The sequence below is a fragment of the Sitodiplosis mosellana genome, unplaced genomic scaffold, assembly GCF_009176505.1.
Source record: "Sitodiplosis mosellana isolate CC-2019 unplaced genomic scaffold, AAFC_SMos_1.0 Smas_scaffold_6167, whole genome shotgun sequence".
In the NCBI taxonomy this organism is placed as follows: domain Eukaryota; kingdom Metazoa; phylum Arthropoda; class Insecta; order Diptera; family Cecidomyiidae; genus Sitodiplosis; species Sitodiplosis mosellana.
In genome coordinates, this window is record NW_022601408.1 from 2,790,462 (window position 1) to 2,806,254 (window position 15,793).

At 35.5% G+C, this 15,793-nt stretch overlaps 1 protein-coding gene across 2 annotated transcripts; it reads left to right on the forward strand.

The window, feature by feature from the left end:
* Window positions 1–1,152: 1,152 nt before the first annotated feature.
* LOC129575478 (peroxidase) lies at window positions 1,153–15,696 on the forward strand. 2 transcript variants are annotated; one of them, XM_055459174.1, is made up of 9 exons: window positions 1,153–1,746; window positions 11,756–11,973; window positions 12,650–12,811; window positions 12,879–13,090; window positions 13,250–13,544; window positions 13,895–14,347; window positions 14,448–14,974; window positions 15,056–15,161; window positions 15,259–15,696. In XM_055459174.1, the coding sequence occupies exons 2-9, from the start codon at window positions 11,756–11,758 to the stop codon at window positions 15,386–15,388; spliced, it is 2,103 nt and encodes a 700-aa protein (XP_055315149.1). In that variant the 5' UTR covers window positions 1,153–1,746; the 3' UTR covers window positions 15,389–15,696. The 2 variants fall into 2 exon arrangements, with proteins under 2 accessions (XP_055315149.1, XP_055315148.1); XM_055459173.1 differs by lacking the exon at window positions 1,153–1,746 and adding an exon at window positions 3,699–3,808.
* Window positions 15,697–15,793: the final 97 nt, after the last annotated feature.

Below are 15,793 nucleotides of genomic sequence, written 5' to 3' on the forward strand. Positions count from 1 at the left end.
TTAATTTACCGATACGAATTCGAGGTGCCAAAGCGTATTCATGAAGAAAGTTGACTAGAACTGGTTGTTTCGCTTGGTGGCTGACTGACTGCATGATGCACACCGCACACAACACAGACAACAGTCAGAATCGACAATGTTAAATAGAGTTTTACACGCTGCATATTGGCCGGAGAGCAGCAGCCACAGCAGCAAGTTACCATTGAGCCATTCAACCGAATTATGTTATTATTTATTACAAAATATCCTCAACGCTGATGCGTATAGGCACGCTTGGTGCGCATAAGCATGCTGGTGCAGTTAATATGTTCATTATCGGCAGATTTTCAATAATAAATTGTTATTAAATTGTTGCGACGATGCGCGGCATAATTAACCGCTTGCATTGCATACACCAATCGAAATTGATTTTGCATAATGTTAGTTTACATTGTGTGCACACTGAGTATGTTGCCCAAATGTTTGTGCGCGTAGAGTACCTAAGGTTCCAATCGATCGTATCTCGGTGATATTTATTTTCCGATGTGAATGATCTAATCAGCAGTTTGTTTTTTTTTTTTTTTGCTGCACCACAAAGGAAAAGAAAAGCAAAAAAAGTGCTGACACTTTCTCCCTCTTTTACCACTTTTTCCATCGATAAAAATCAATGCCAAGGGAATAATGACGATATAATGATTGGCATTGATGTAGCCAACAAAATTATATCAATTGGTTATGGTCTGAACGAAAGCAATATTGATGCATTTTATGACATTAATTGACCGACTATATAGCAAACATTTAACAACAAAATACAAAAATGAATGGATGATGATGATGATACAGCTGATGAAGATCAATATTGTGTTTAACACGTTTTTGATGGATAACGTTGGCGCTGATTTTGTTCGTTTGTTCGTATTGCTTCGCATTTCACCGGTACAGCCGTTCTTCCGGGGCGATCGGTGGCAATCAAAACACAACACCAACATATAAAAATCTACACGGTGTTCGCAGTACTTGCTTCACTGCACCGCTCCGCCGCCACCACGTTCACCACTTTTGAAGTGTCTGTCTCGTAGAGGGGCACCAAAGGAATCCCACCAACTATGGACAAATGTTGGTGTACTTAAACCGAAGGAAGAGTGCGAATAGCACGCCGAATTCAAACAAACACTGCCACACATTTTTCGTTTAACATTTTTTTCTTTCGTTTGTGGTAGACATGTTGAATCATAATTTTTATATGCAGTTCATCTAGTGCAGAGCAACCGTTTTGAACGACCGTTACACTCGTCCAAAATTTTTTTTTGAAAGAATACTTGAAGCTATAAAAACCATCGAGCTAACACCAAACCAGACCAGTTCCATTTCATTTCCCATTGATTGATAACCGATTAGACGCAGTTCACAGGTTCATTATCCACGGATAATTCAATTCTAGTGAATCGAAGTAGCGAAATTCAATCAATCATAAAGCATAGATTTTTTTTGTAAATAGAAAAATTGCTTCAAATTTGGTGATAACCGTGCTTTGTGTTGCGAATTTCGGAAGAAAAAAAGTGTCAAGAAATAAAAGAAATTCAACGAAAAATCGTAAATTGTGTGCCGGGGGTGCTAGATAAATTCTTTTGCAAAATAAGAACATAGAAGAGCCATAGCCAATCAATAAAATTGTAAACTGGAGTGCGTATATATGATCATATAGAGGATTATTAAACTCTAATTTTAAATTCATTTGCGGCACAAATCGGAACATTTGAAAAAGTAAGTTAAATAGTGAATCAATTGATTTCAAATGTGGTGTTCGAATCTATGGATATTTTTTGAGGGGTTGAATTATACCGAAATCTAGTTTTCAACAAAGAGTTTATTGTTCTCATTATCTTGATTTTAACTAGATTTTATTGATTTCATTCCGTACATATCATAAGCTGACACAAGTGATATCGAATAGAAAGACAAGGTTTCGTCGAACAAATGATGCATGTAAAAAAGTTTACAACGTATTTTTTTTTGGAAGGAAAATTATAAGTTTCACTATGGAAAGTTTGGTTTAACGAAAGATTTTTACTCTCACCACAATTGCTCAGTTTTCATCGCACCGAATCAATTTTGATTCGTCCTAAAAATGGTTCACGGATACACATGCCAAAACGTGATTGAATTATAGACAAAAACCAAGAAAAAAAAATATTATGCCGGCTGATGCAATTTTGACACGCCGTCGACTTATCAAGCAATTAATTCCATGCAAACATATGCGCGCAAAAGAAGCTTATGATGTTTTCAAACCAAGCCAAAAGCCTATAGCAATAACTAACAACAACATAAAAAAAAAAACTATGTAAGCGATTACCTATTTCCTTCGTTTTCATATCGTTATTTCTCTTCTACTCTCTATCATCATCTATCTCTGCAGAGTAGAAGTGTCTATGCACGCTTGTTCGTGCTCGCATATACCGAATTGGAAAGAAAATAACAACGAAACAAAAATACGAAACAACTGAGCTTCCTCATGCGATAACGTGTGAATATTGTGCATTTTAAGACATTCATTCTTTTATTGTTTCATTCGATTAAAAGTCTTATGCGTTTGATTAAAATAAAAACGGAAGAAAGACGGCAAGTAAGAGATTACCTCATTTTTTTCTTCTTCTGCTTTATACCGATATCTAGCTTTTTTATGTATGATTTTAGCAGAAAATGTTTGCGAGCTTAAAACAATTATTTGAAACAATCGCAGTTTCACTGCTTTTGAAATGGGGAGATTCACTTTTTGCCCTACATATACAGTCAACAATGTTTGGTGTTGTTGTTTGTGTTTTTTTTTTCTCTTCTTGTTGTTAATTGCCAAAGCCACTCATCGATTAGACTTTTTAGACAACGTACCGTTGATCTTTTACGTTAAGAATAATTTAAATGTCATATGACATTGTTGGAGTATGTAAACAATGACCTAGCTCCAGATAGGTTTTTCGACAAAATTGCGATCGAAATGAATTTCATGTTAATGCTCGCATTGAAGTGGTCAATGTTTTTCGTAATAAACTGCTTATAAACTCACATAACATTATTTATCGTTATGTAGTAGCGTTTTTCTCACGACAATTACCGTAAGTGATTGGAGCCAAATTAACCGTTTTCTCAAATATATATTGACATTCATATGAAAATCACCTATATCTTCATTTCATATATAACGGTAAAAACTAATGTGGAAAATGTCGTCATACAATCGACACACAATTGATTGACCTTTCCTCTTCTAGATAGGATTTTCCAACGACAAGAATTTTTTTTAATCGTCATTTTTTCTATGTGTATGTATATGCATTTGACATTTTGATTGAAGCAAATTTAGTTGAAGAGTTTTTTTTTTTTTGTTCTTTTTACTTTGTTTTTTACCATGAAATGTTATGCTCATCTCTCTTCATTTTGAATAAAATGTATTTGCATTAAAGTTCCGAGATAAAATGCATGAGCGAGACATTTGATTGACAATCTCAGAACAAAAATGAGACAAGTTTGTACGTTGATTGAAACCTGAAGGCATCAATCTTGTGCATAATGCTTTGAAATCGAAATCCGATTTAATGCACATTGTACAAGCAACCTTTAGATTTAGATAAGATATTTCCCATTATAATTCAGGTGTTGCTCACGTGTTTTCCGACATTTCAATTTCGGTTGTATTGTGTTCAACATTCGTATTTTGCAGAGAAAAAACGGCAGTCTATATTGTACGTGGCGTTTTTATTTGAATCGTGGTGTATTTGTATGAAAAGGCACACCAAAAAATGATTTTTATCATTCCATTCCAAAAATGGTGGGTTTTTTCTACAATTTTTCTGTTTTTTTTCTTCTCTTTTCTTTTGTTTTTAACACAAAACGGGAGCAACTTAAGATTCAAACGAATTGCACGCGATACGTTAATATTCTAGTGGTAAAAAGGAATTATTTATATTGATTACGCTCAAAACATTGTTGTTACACCTGAGGAATTCGATTCTGGTTGCATTTCAACAAAAAGCAAAAATTAGCGCCCATTTTATTGATTTAAGCATTTAATATAATTGAAGAATAAAGAAAAAATATCAAGATAAAAGAAAAATCTACCGAACACACAAACGCATTTTGACCTCTAGCATTGTCTTAATAATAAACGATAAAGGAATTAACAAAGCGTTTAAAACTGGTATTCTCTATGCCCGTTGTTCGGCGCGTATGAAATAACTGTAAAACGAAACAGGTATCATTTCATTGGACGTAATATGCGCACGGACGTAGGCATTGACCGCAGAATTGATCGATGTAGTTACGTGTAGTAGTTTTTGCTCTTTTTTTGCATACTTTTTATTTGCAACAAAAATTGCCATAGATAATCGTATGCTCAACAAGCCGTACATTGTTACTACTTTACTGGTTGTTTGTGTTTTTGTTCTGACATGCTGGTGATTCTTTCATTTAAATTGAATTCAAATTAATTGGGGTTATCGTCAATCGACAAAAATTGAAACAGAAATCAAAGATCTTCAAATTTTGCTCACTACTGCGAATGAATAACATACGAAAGAAATTGGAAATGAGCTCAATTCCGATGATACATACCACGGCGGCTCAAGTATCATATTGTCTGATAAATTGTATCATTGATTTGCATAATCCAATTCGATTCAATTTTTTGTGCCGAGAAAAAAAAAACACAGCAACGATAAATCGATACGGACTTCAATTTGCCTTCGTACCTTTGAATTTTAATTCTCATTTTTTTCCGCTTGACATTTTCAATTTCCCGCGTTATGTTTTTGAGAAATGGCATTTCATTTCTTATAGTAATTTTAAATTGACGTTATTTTTCTTTTGCTTGATTTCACCTCACGTGTTTTAAAAGCGAAAGAAATGCAAAGAAGAAAAGTGTGTGTCGGTTTTTTTTTATTGTGTTTTTGGATGCCCTCGATAGATGCCTCGTTTCCATTAACATGCAAAATTTGCATTTACGTGTCTGGAATCAATCGCGCGGTTACATTGTACAAATGGTGAATGATTCTCGTTACACCGTTGACGCTATCATTTTTTCATTTCTTTCTATTTTTTTCCTCCAAGCTAAGCGAAATGTCTAATGATGCACGATGCAAGTACACGCTTGCCTGACGCCTTAGTAGTAGCTTTCGATTTTTTTCTCTCTGCTTTTAATGGTGTCATTGACCATCTTTTTACTCTTGCAATTATCGACTGTTTATCGACCATAACTGTAATGCTACATAAAAATCCGAGGAAAATAAATCAATGACAAAAAAGTATCGCGTGTCAATTTGAAAATGTACTCGACCATCACCAAATGTGATAATCTTGACCTATTTTAGTGGGCATCCAGGCTCATCCGAACAATATACGCACATACACTCCGAAATACCACCGAAAACAGTGCGTTTACCTGTCATGCAACTATAATTAACGACACTTTTTTTTACCATTATTTTAACACGTATTATGTCACGCAACTACCTAGAACAGAATGAGCAGAACGAAAAGAGCAGAATACACCAATTTGTACAAATTGTCCAAATGGATGGTATGGGTTTTTTTCTTCTTGACAGCGCCGTCTTAACCTGGAGGCGAATGAGGCAACCGCCTCAAGGCCTCGCGATTTTGGGGGCCCCAAGCTGCTTAGTTGGCCATTGAAATTTCGAGAAAAACTGCATGAAAAAAAAAAAAAACAAATTGACGAACGAAGTTTGTTTGTTTCCCTTCAAAATTGATTTCAGATGATGTTTCATTTAAATATATTCTCAATCTATGTGTTCTTTTCATTCTCAGCCATTCAAATTCATTCGTTAAATAAGAACGCTCATGACCAGCAGTTTTGACCAATATACAAAACATAAATGAGTACTCGTGTAAAAATATTGTAACAGACTTATTGTCAGTTAACTGATTTCGGACGAACATGACTTACTTTGATTGACATTTGAGTACAAATTGTAGTGTAAGTCTATCATAGTTAACTGAAATCATTTGAAGTTGCAAGTCAATGTAAGTTACTTAATTTGGGACAAAGTGATTTTCTTAGTACAAAACGTCAGTCAGTCAGTCAGTCAGTCAGTCAGTCAGTCAGTCAGTCATTTTTTTCACGAATGTAGTGTTTGAATCAATCGAAATTGTCACAATATTCAACATTTTAAAACTTGTGATATCAAGGAAAAAAAAATTTGGGCCCCGGAACAATTTTGCCTCAGGTTGCCCTAAAAATGAAAATGCTAAGACGGCACTGCTTCTTGATATAATACCATTAAAAGTGGAACATCAGAGGAAATATTTCCACATTTGAAAAGAAAGAAAAAATTGAGCAACGCTTTTGCGTTCGAAATTCTAATGAAGAAAGTGATTGAACAATGAATGAAATGTTCTATGTTAGCATCAATGTTCTGAACCGGTGTTATTGGGCCGTCTATTTCAATCAATCAATAGAATGCCACTTAAAACACATCAAATATTGAACACCTTATATGAATCGCTAATTGGTTTCAATTGCAGTTCAATTTTCTGCAACAAATGTTCAAATTGTTTCAATCCTTTCAGAATGTTATAGTCAAAAAAATGTTTCCATTCTATGCGGCAAAGCCCGAATTTTTTCTAAATACAAATGGTCAAATGGGTTAAACTAACTAAAAGAGTCAGTGCTACTGAGTCCATATAATTGCGCAAAAACAAGTTGCTACTTTAAATGGTCGGAATCGCGCGTGTAAAATGTTGACTGTTGATTTCATTTAGAATAGAGCAGAGTCATTGAACACTAAATTTTGTGAAGTCATATAACAAGTTATACACACATTTTTGTTAGCATGTGAGTGTAACCGACCCGACAAGAAATTTGCGAATAATCGCATTGCGGATAGTTGGCGATTACCATGCAAATACTCTGAAATGTCATGCGCAGCCAACTTCAGGTTGGAACTGTACTGTTGTTCGCAGCGCGAATAGTCGCCGGGTATTCAGCGATAACATTTTGCGGCAACTTTCATTGTGGATTTCTATTCGCATTGCGAGTTTCCGCGGATATGCGACGGAGTGTCGGCGTACACCAATTTTACCGCAAATTTCTCGTCGGGCGAGTTCCAAAGGTGGACAATTTGTGAATTAAGTGTTAAAACCCATTAAAATATCGTCATTGGACAACGTTCGTTTTTGGTGCAAGTGGGCGTGTGAGTGTGATGATGAGTACAAGTAAATTTTTGTCCAAAAATACTCTTAATTCGCTTAATGAGCTCAATTATATGGTTTGGTTGGATATTATAAAAGATTACGCATCGTAAATGGAGCTGCCGAAATTTGATGAAAGGGCGAAAAATGAAGTTAACATTTATAACGGTGTGAGATCGTAAAAAATGAATGCTCCAATAATATTCCACGCAATGTGTGCGTGATCATTGTGTTATGGACATTTCATTTTGTTTTTTCTTCCAATAATCCAAACGAAATGAGTGAAAGAGTTAGATGGTTTAAAATTTGTATATTTCAGTAATCGTCTGTGTGAACAAAGTCGGAAATAATGGTAAATCATACGTATGCAAGCATTCGCCAAAATTATTATAGTTAACGGGAACAATAAGAGAGATTAGCAATTAAAAATAGTTGAATTAAATGAAATAAACTCGAAAAAAAAAGAATGCCAGCACATAATTAGTGGTTGCAACATGTCTTCGTAAGAAAGAAAAACAAAACTTGTTTGAATGCAAATATATGTACTTCATCTTACGCTCTGCTCGTCTATTGCTATTTTATTTTTTCTTATTTTGTTGCGAGCACTAGTTTTTTTTGTTGCATGTATCATTTTTATATTGTTCGGTGGCATTTGTCTGCGCGCGCAAACACACACAGTTGCATAAAATTGGTTCCTGTTCAAAAATGTTCATTATCCGAAAAAGCGAAAGAATTTTGCGGCGATGCAGACACGCCATGAAACCTAAATAAAAACAATCATCTCCACCGCTAATTTTGGGGGTTTCATACATGCGTTTATTTGGCAATTGAATTTTAGACGTCATGTAAGTCAATGACTTACAACTATGGTTAGATAATGCATACTCAAACACTGGAGTTTCAGCGTAGCCGAAGCGGTCAATCCGCTTAATATGCATTTTATTATTCAATTGCAATTACACGATCGTTTTGTATTTTGTGCACAATTTTCAGGAGGAACTCTCCTTTGATTCGATTCACGCTTATGAGGGAAAGATCTTCTCACAACAATTAACCCAAAACAGACACGTACCAATTAAACACCGAGCTTTTTTAATTGAATGCTAGCTCACCCTCTATGCATTTTATGTAAAATGAATTCATTTTCTTACTGCCACCATATATGCTAATTTCTTCGATTGCTCACAACAATCGAAACGGTTTTGTTTTGTGTCTCTGAAATGTTGCCTGCTGTTGTTGATCACATTTATTTCAATATTTTCCCTGAGAAATTATTGCCGTTTGAAATGCGAGCGGCTCTATCAAAATCAGCCGACTGATCCGCACGCGTCTTAAGCAAATAATGCAATGCAATCCATTTCATTGACTGCATTTTCTCACAAATTTGAACGGGTTTAGAAACAAAAGAAAATGGTTACTTTTTTTTGATGATTATGACATGTTAAAACCTAATTGCATGCATTTTTGTGAGTGAATACCATTCACTGGATACATATATAAGTGTAATATACTCGACTCACAGATTACTGTGGTTTATGTGATCGAACCGAAGTGCGCATGCGCACGCGTCTAACGATCACCCTGCTGATATTTCACCATTGTTTTTGTTTTCTTGTTCGAATCGCGGCTTTTTGAATTCATAATAATCGCTCCACATGAAAAATGAAACATACACATGCCCTCGTAGAGAGACAGAAATAAAAGTCTGAAAATATTTTTTTTCCAAATTGTTTCATTCACACTTGAATTCCAAACCATATCGTCACTTAAACTCTGCCTCAATCATAGGAAATAATTGCTTAATATATAAAATAAATACATGACTTGGTTGAAAGTGTGCGGATTTTTCAAACCGACACACAGACACCGGAGAAAAATAAATGCGAATGCATTTTCTTCGATTCGATTACAGCTTGTATTCGTGTCACGTTCTTTTGGTTTTTTCTTTTAATTGTACATGTTGTGTTTGTTCAATGCATTGAGCTAGATAAGCATTTGTAGAACTAACATCGCATTGAATCACGTTATGACCGCTGCTGGTTGCCTTCGAATCGGAATTAGAATTGGAATTGATGGAATTCATTAACAACATTTCTGCTTCAATCCAAAGTTTATCAACAGCTACAAAGTAAAGAATGACCCTTTGCCTCACCTTCGTTCATATCTGATTTCAACTGTGCAAGAATAGGGAAAATTGAACCGCATGTAATACAAATTAGCTCCATTCTGGCTTTCTTTGTGTTAGCTTACCGAAAAAAATGTGTCAACACACATGTAACCGTAAGTGAATATGTATAACAGTATTTGCTACTACGATCCGTGCAGTACCACCAATTAGATTGGTTGTATTCGAGCAAAATACCGTACTATTGGATACGGTTCAGTGAATTAATTTTCATAAATGATGTGTTTTACGAGCAAATTGCATAATGTGCACCACCCTCGATGTGGCCATTATTTTGACGCTTCATTTCTTCTATTTAATTATGTTGAGCAGTTTCATAAAGAAACAAATAAGACGCGCGGCTTCATATCACCTTGTTGACCAAATTACCGAAAGAATTCCAAACTGTTTCGAAATATGATTTGGACTGTAATCAAATTACACGTGATCACACTCATTCACATACACACACACACACACACCCGTTTTCAATTCACGGTCATTTCTTGGCGTAATATTTAATAACTCTTTTTCTTTGTTGATCATAACTATGTGAAAAACTTCCAAATTTGAGCAAACGCATAATTGAGTAATAATAAAGCCTATGATCAATATACAATAAGAGAAATCTTTTCGAGCATTAGTCGGTGGATTCATGAGCATTTTCTTACATCAACAATGTCAGTTCAGCTCACGAGATTTTAATTCCTCGAGTATTTAGCATGTTAATACAGTTGTTATATTGAGTTTACGATATTGCATCAAATGCAAATGGCAATGTAATCAGCAATCACATACATTAAATGCGCATTGTGAACCAATGTGCAATTTATGCGTACACGCTTAATTTTAAACACACTCGTTGGGATTAATCACGTTGAATTTATGTGCTCTCTGTGCTGTCTTAAGCGCTTAATGTTGGCACAAAATTACAATAGTAATATTCTTCGCATGCAATGACATGCTACTGAATTCTATTAATTGGATTACAATATATATATATATGTATAATAAGGCAATTTGGTTACACATAATATGTTACACTATCTCAAGCATGAAATAACTGTAGCAATTGATTAATTAGCTGCCCCTCTCCGAGAGTGTAAGAAAAACAATTATTTGCTTCTGAAATTTTCAAAATTGTGTATCAAATGTGCCGAAAACTTGTGCTGTGATACTGGCAGAGCCCGTAGTTTTCTTTTGCTTTTGTATTCGATCATTAGAAAAGGATGAAGAAAGTGATTTCCGTCGACAAACAAATGCAGTATTTATGGAAATTTTCGCAGGATTAAGGGATTATTGTTTTCTTTTGCTTGCTGTTTCGCAACTACCGAGCATTTCAAAACTATGAATACGTTCAGTGTTCAATATATCGGTTTCAAAAAAAAAAGAAAGAAATACAAATTACATTCAAATTGATACATTACGCAAACAAATGAATCCGCAAAGGGAAAACGCATTGAATCATTTGTTTTTCTTAGTATCGCCTTTTGATGTTTCCGAATCCAAAGCAGTTGCTTTGCACAATGCTGAAACTGTGTACTTATTTTTGTTTTTAGATTTCATAATCCACCACACTTTATCCGGGAAATGAAAGATCAAGCGCGGGAAATGTAAATAATTAGCTGTTGTTGAAGTATTGAATGCATCGCATATGCGATATATGCGCATTTATTGGCTTACATATCATAGCTTTGGTATACATAAAATAGCTTTGGTTTTGCCAATCGATTTGATGTGCATAGTTCACATGGGGGTGGGTGTATGATGTAGCGCGTTTTTCTGTTGCCGTTCGTCACTCAATTATGACACTCAACAATGTACTAATTCTGCTCAAAATTTTAAATTCCTGGAAATGAGCAATTTTTTAAATTGAAACACTATTTCTTTTTCAATTTGAATTCTTAATTTCCCTTTGCAATTTTGTGTTGTTAGTTATTGCAATAGCAAACTATATAAAAAGTATATGGAATATTTTTACAACGTAATAATTTAATCGCATACAATCTCTTATCTTTTCGTGTTGTGTGTTTACAATGAATCCATGATGTTTCATAATTGAAATCTCAATTAACATCAAACACTACAAATTGGATCGAAAAAAAATGCGTGTGTTTGATCGAAATCTTTGGAATTCGTGTACTACAAGCTGATTAATCTAAGATGAGCGATATGTTTATGCATTGTAGGTTAGCAGCACATTTTTCTTTCTCAGTTCAAAATTTATTTATATATTGCCTGCAATTGTACGATTGAAAGGTATTTTTTGCTGGTGCAAAAAGTATGAACGAATTGTAATGTGCGAATTCAAATGCTCAACAAATGATTGTGACTTGTTGTGGGTGTCATTTCCGCTTTATTATCATTCATTTATCTCTATCATACTTGAATACCAATTTATATTTACAGATGCATGCCTGGCTCATTCCAATCACGATATTGAATGTGATTGTTGCCGTTCAAATTGTATCATCACAAGTAGCACCGACATCATATAAAATTATTCAACATCATGTACCATCACAATCGCAATACACCACCTATTTTCCAAAGAAACCAGCCTTTTTGGGGTATACTCATAGCACAACTCATAGCTATCTCGATACCGGTACCAGATCGATTTTTAGGTAAATATGCTTTCCATTCGCATGATCAATAATAATAATCTTTAATTGAATCATCGTCGGTTTATCTTCTGAATTGAATCATTTCAAACCGAAAGAAAAAACAACGAAATTGTGAACGATTGCAGAGATTAATCTGTTGGCGTGATACTTTTGCACATAGTTAAATGAAGTAGAAGTTGAAGTAGACAGTTATGAATTGTAATCGAATATCATAAACACTGCTTAACAAGTTTTACTGTCGATACTTCTATGCCGTTAGCGCATATAAATCAATATTATTCCGCCGCAGACCAAACAGCGATGGCTCTCAAGGTAGATTGACTCACCGAACATATAATGTAACGTACGAATCGAATGTTTGGAAAGCATTGCATGTTCGTTAAAAGCCGGTATATTTTATGACCGAAGTGTTTACGTTTTATTTTCATCATTTAATTCACGTGGAAAAATACATATTTTACCGACTTTACACTCACTTTTGATTGATATGGGAATTCGATATAAATCAGGAATGCATTTCGCTTGTGTCTAGTTGAAGTGTGGTTTGATTTTGTGTGCCTCGAAATGTATCGCTCAATTTTATTCGGTGCAGACAAGGAAATATTTTATCTATCATCATATTTATGTAGAAAATGTTCAATTTTTTCGTTAACAACAATTCATGTGCATTTTATAGCAATTTAATAGCCGGCCCAGCATATCCGAAGCAGTTAACGCAGCTATCGAACGGTGTCCGTTGTGCCATATCGCCGCAGCGTTGTGTTAGATCGCCATATCGTACGCTAGACGGAACTTGCAATAACTTACAGAATCCGATTTGGGGATCGGCCAACACCAGGTGAATCACATACTCAGCTTATCTATTTGTCAATCATATTTAATCGGAAGAATTTAAATTATTCCAGATATTCACGTCTCCTATCGCCTCGTTATGGTGATGGGTATTCTTCACCAACCATTTCGATTACTGGACAAGAATTGCCAAATTCTCGTTTGGTGTCGCTGATTGCGTTTGGTGAGGCAGATGTAGCGGATCCGCAATTCACATTAGTTAATATGCAATGGGGACAAATCATGACACACGATATGTCGATGTTGGCCGGATCCACTCAATCAAGTAAGAAAAATGGCTGGCACACTTTTGAACATATGTTTTTCTTTGCATATTAAAAATGTTAACAAATTTAAATTTTTAAATTTGACATGATTTTTGATGAGGTGTTGCGGCCTGTTTCTTCGTAATTTGTATTCCAAACTAATTCTTTTCTGACTTCAGAGAAACATGGTACTCGCTGTTGTACGGATGAAGGTCAACTTATAACAACAAACGCACATAAAACGTGCTTTCCGATAATCGTTCCAAAAAATGATCCTGCACATTCCCAGACGAATGTTCAGTGCATGAATTTTGTGCGAACATTAACGGATAAAGACCAAAATTGTCCAGACACATTGCCACAACATCCGGCCGAACAGTTAACAGTGGTCACATCATATTTGGATTTGTCCCTCGTTTATGGAAATAACGATGAACAAAATCAACCAATCAGAGCATTCCACGGTGGTAGAATGTACGTTAAATTGATTAAGAAGATATTAATTTTTTACCTCAACCTTTAAAAATGCACAGTGAAAAATAAAAGTCCACACTTAGGCGGATTTTCGACTGGTAGAGGCGCCCAGTCTTATATTTTGCCTAGTAAATTGAGTTTCAGACGAAAAACCGACTAGATTTTAAGCGGAATTTCGCCTGCAGCTCAAATTACTAGCAGCAATATCGGCTGAATGCGTTTTTAGCTGAAAAAACGGCTAGATGTGGACTTTTATTTTTTTACTGTGTGCTGTCCGTCCAGGGCGTTATGACCACCAATCGATTAAATTTAACGAAAAAAAAATATTCTTAAACATTTTCCTCCAACAGGGCAGTTCTTGAAAGGCGTGGCTATGAATGGCCACCACAAGCACAAAATTCAACTGCTTCATGTGACACTCGGGATCCCGAAGAAGTTTGCTATCGTACTGGTGATGTGCGTACAAACCAAAATCCAGGGCTAACCATTCTACAAATTATTCTGATGCGTGAACACAATCGTATTGCTGATGTGTTACAACAAATCAATCCACATTGGGACGATGAGCTAACATACCAAGAGGCAAGACGCATAAATATCGCTCAATTTCAACAAATCTCTTACTACGAATGGTTGCCAATATTCTTGGGCGTTGCGAACATGATTAAAAATCGTTTGATTTACCAAATCGAGCCAGGAAGCTATGTGAACGATTACGATACAACAATCGATCCGTCGGTATTGAATTCCCATGCCACCGCCGCCTTCAGATACTTCCATTCGCAAATTGAAGGAAGACTCGAGTGAGTAGAACATTAGACAACTGGATGAATTATAGTTCCACTTGAAAAGTTTGTGTATGGATTTTCAATCGCATTATTCGATTCTATCGCTTATTTTCAGCTTGATATCGGAGCATCGATCGAGCACTGGGTCGCTACGCATGAGCGATTGGTTCAATAGGCCAGCCATTATTGAAGCGGGAGACAATTACGATTTCTTGATTCGTGGCCTGAGCACTCAACCAGAGCAATTGACAGACATCAATTTCGACCCCGAAATCAAACATTTCTTCTTCCGTCGAAATAGGCCATTTGGCGGCGATCTGCGTGCTATCGATATCCAACGGAATCGTGATCATGGTTTAGCAAGCTATAATGATTATCGTGAATTCTGCGGCCTACGCCGTGCTGAACGATGGGAAGATTTTCTCGATTTAATTTCACCAAAGAGCATTGAAAATCTACAAACACTTTACAATAGTTTTGAGGATGTTGATTTAACAGTTGGCGCATCGCTTGAGGCACACGTTGAAGGCACACTGGCCGGACCAACGTTCTTGTGCATTTTGACCGAGCAATTCTATCGTACACGTGTTGGTGACAGATACTTCTTTGAACGAGGTGACAAGGAAATCGCCTTCTCAAGAAGTAAGTGGACTCTAATGGATTCAAAATTTGATTAACACCAATCAGCCAATCATTTTAATTCGTTTATCCATTCGTCTATAGGCCAATTGATTGAGCTGAAGAAAGCAAGCGTGGCTCGTCTGTTATGCGACAACAGCAATCATGTGAACAGCATACAACCGCAAGCCTTCAGACGCGTGTCGAAATCGTAAGCCAACTTTATTTTATTTACATAATGCCAAACTTCTTCTTTGTTTGTTGAAGCGAAGTAACTCCAAATGAATGTTGTTGTTCTTTTCTTTCAGAAATGAAATTGTTCCTTGCTCAGCCATTCCATCGGTTGATCTCAGTGCATGGAAAGATCATTCATTGCTGACAAACGCATATTCCGGTGCTCAATCATTCTTTTCGACCAATCCATACGTGAAAAAGTAGTAGTCTCATCCGACGAACATCGAATATTCCAATTGACTTGAACTCGATTTCTTTTTAAGTGGGAAAAAAATTGAAAGTGAACGAATCAATCAACTTGCTATTAATGTTACCTCTAACTTAATTATCGTAAAAATATATAACGTTTTTTTTTTTGGGGGGAAAAGCATTTGCAACAAAACATGACATTTTGATTCATAGAATTGCCATTAGAATTGTATCATATTTGAAAAATTGAAATGATAAAGAAAAAGATTTTAAAAAAACATGAATGAATAAAAGAAAATGTTTTTTTCAAACTATGGTACCAATTAGCGGCTTGGTTCGAAATTCGCACCAAGTATTTATGTTTTTAGAAAAGGTGCAAAGTGTCAAGCATGAAAAAGTCGACGAGAAGGGAGCATTTTA

What these genes read in the sequence shown, in the direction of transcription:
- LOC129575478 (XM_055459173.1), top strand. An exon ending in CAAATTGAAGGAAGACTCGA is followed by an intron (nt 14,348 to 14,447) that starts GTGAGTAGAACA and finishes GCTTATTTTCAG; the next exon opens with CTTGATATCGGAGCATCGAT. An exon ending in GGAAATCGCCTTCTCAAGAA is followed by an intron (nt 14,975 to 15,055) that starts GTAAGTGGACTC and finishes ATTCGTCTATAG; the next exon opens with GCCAATTGATTGAGCTGAAG.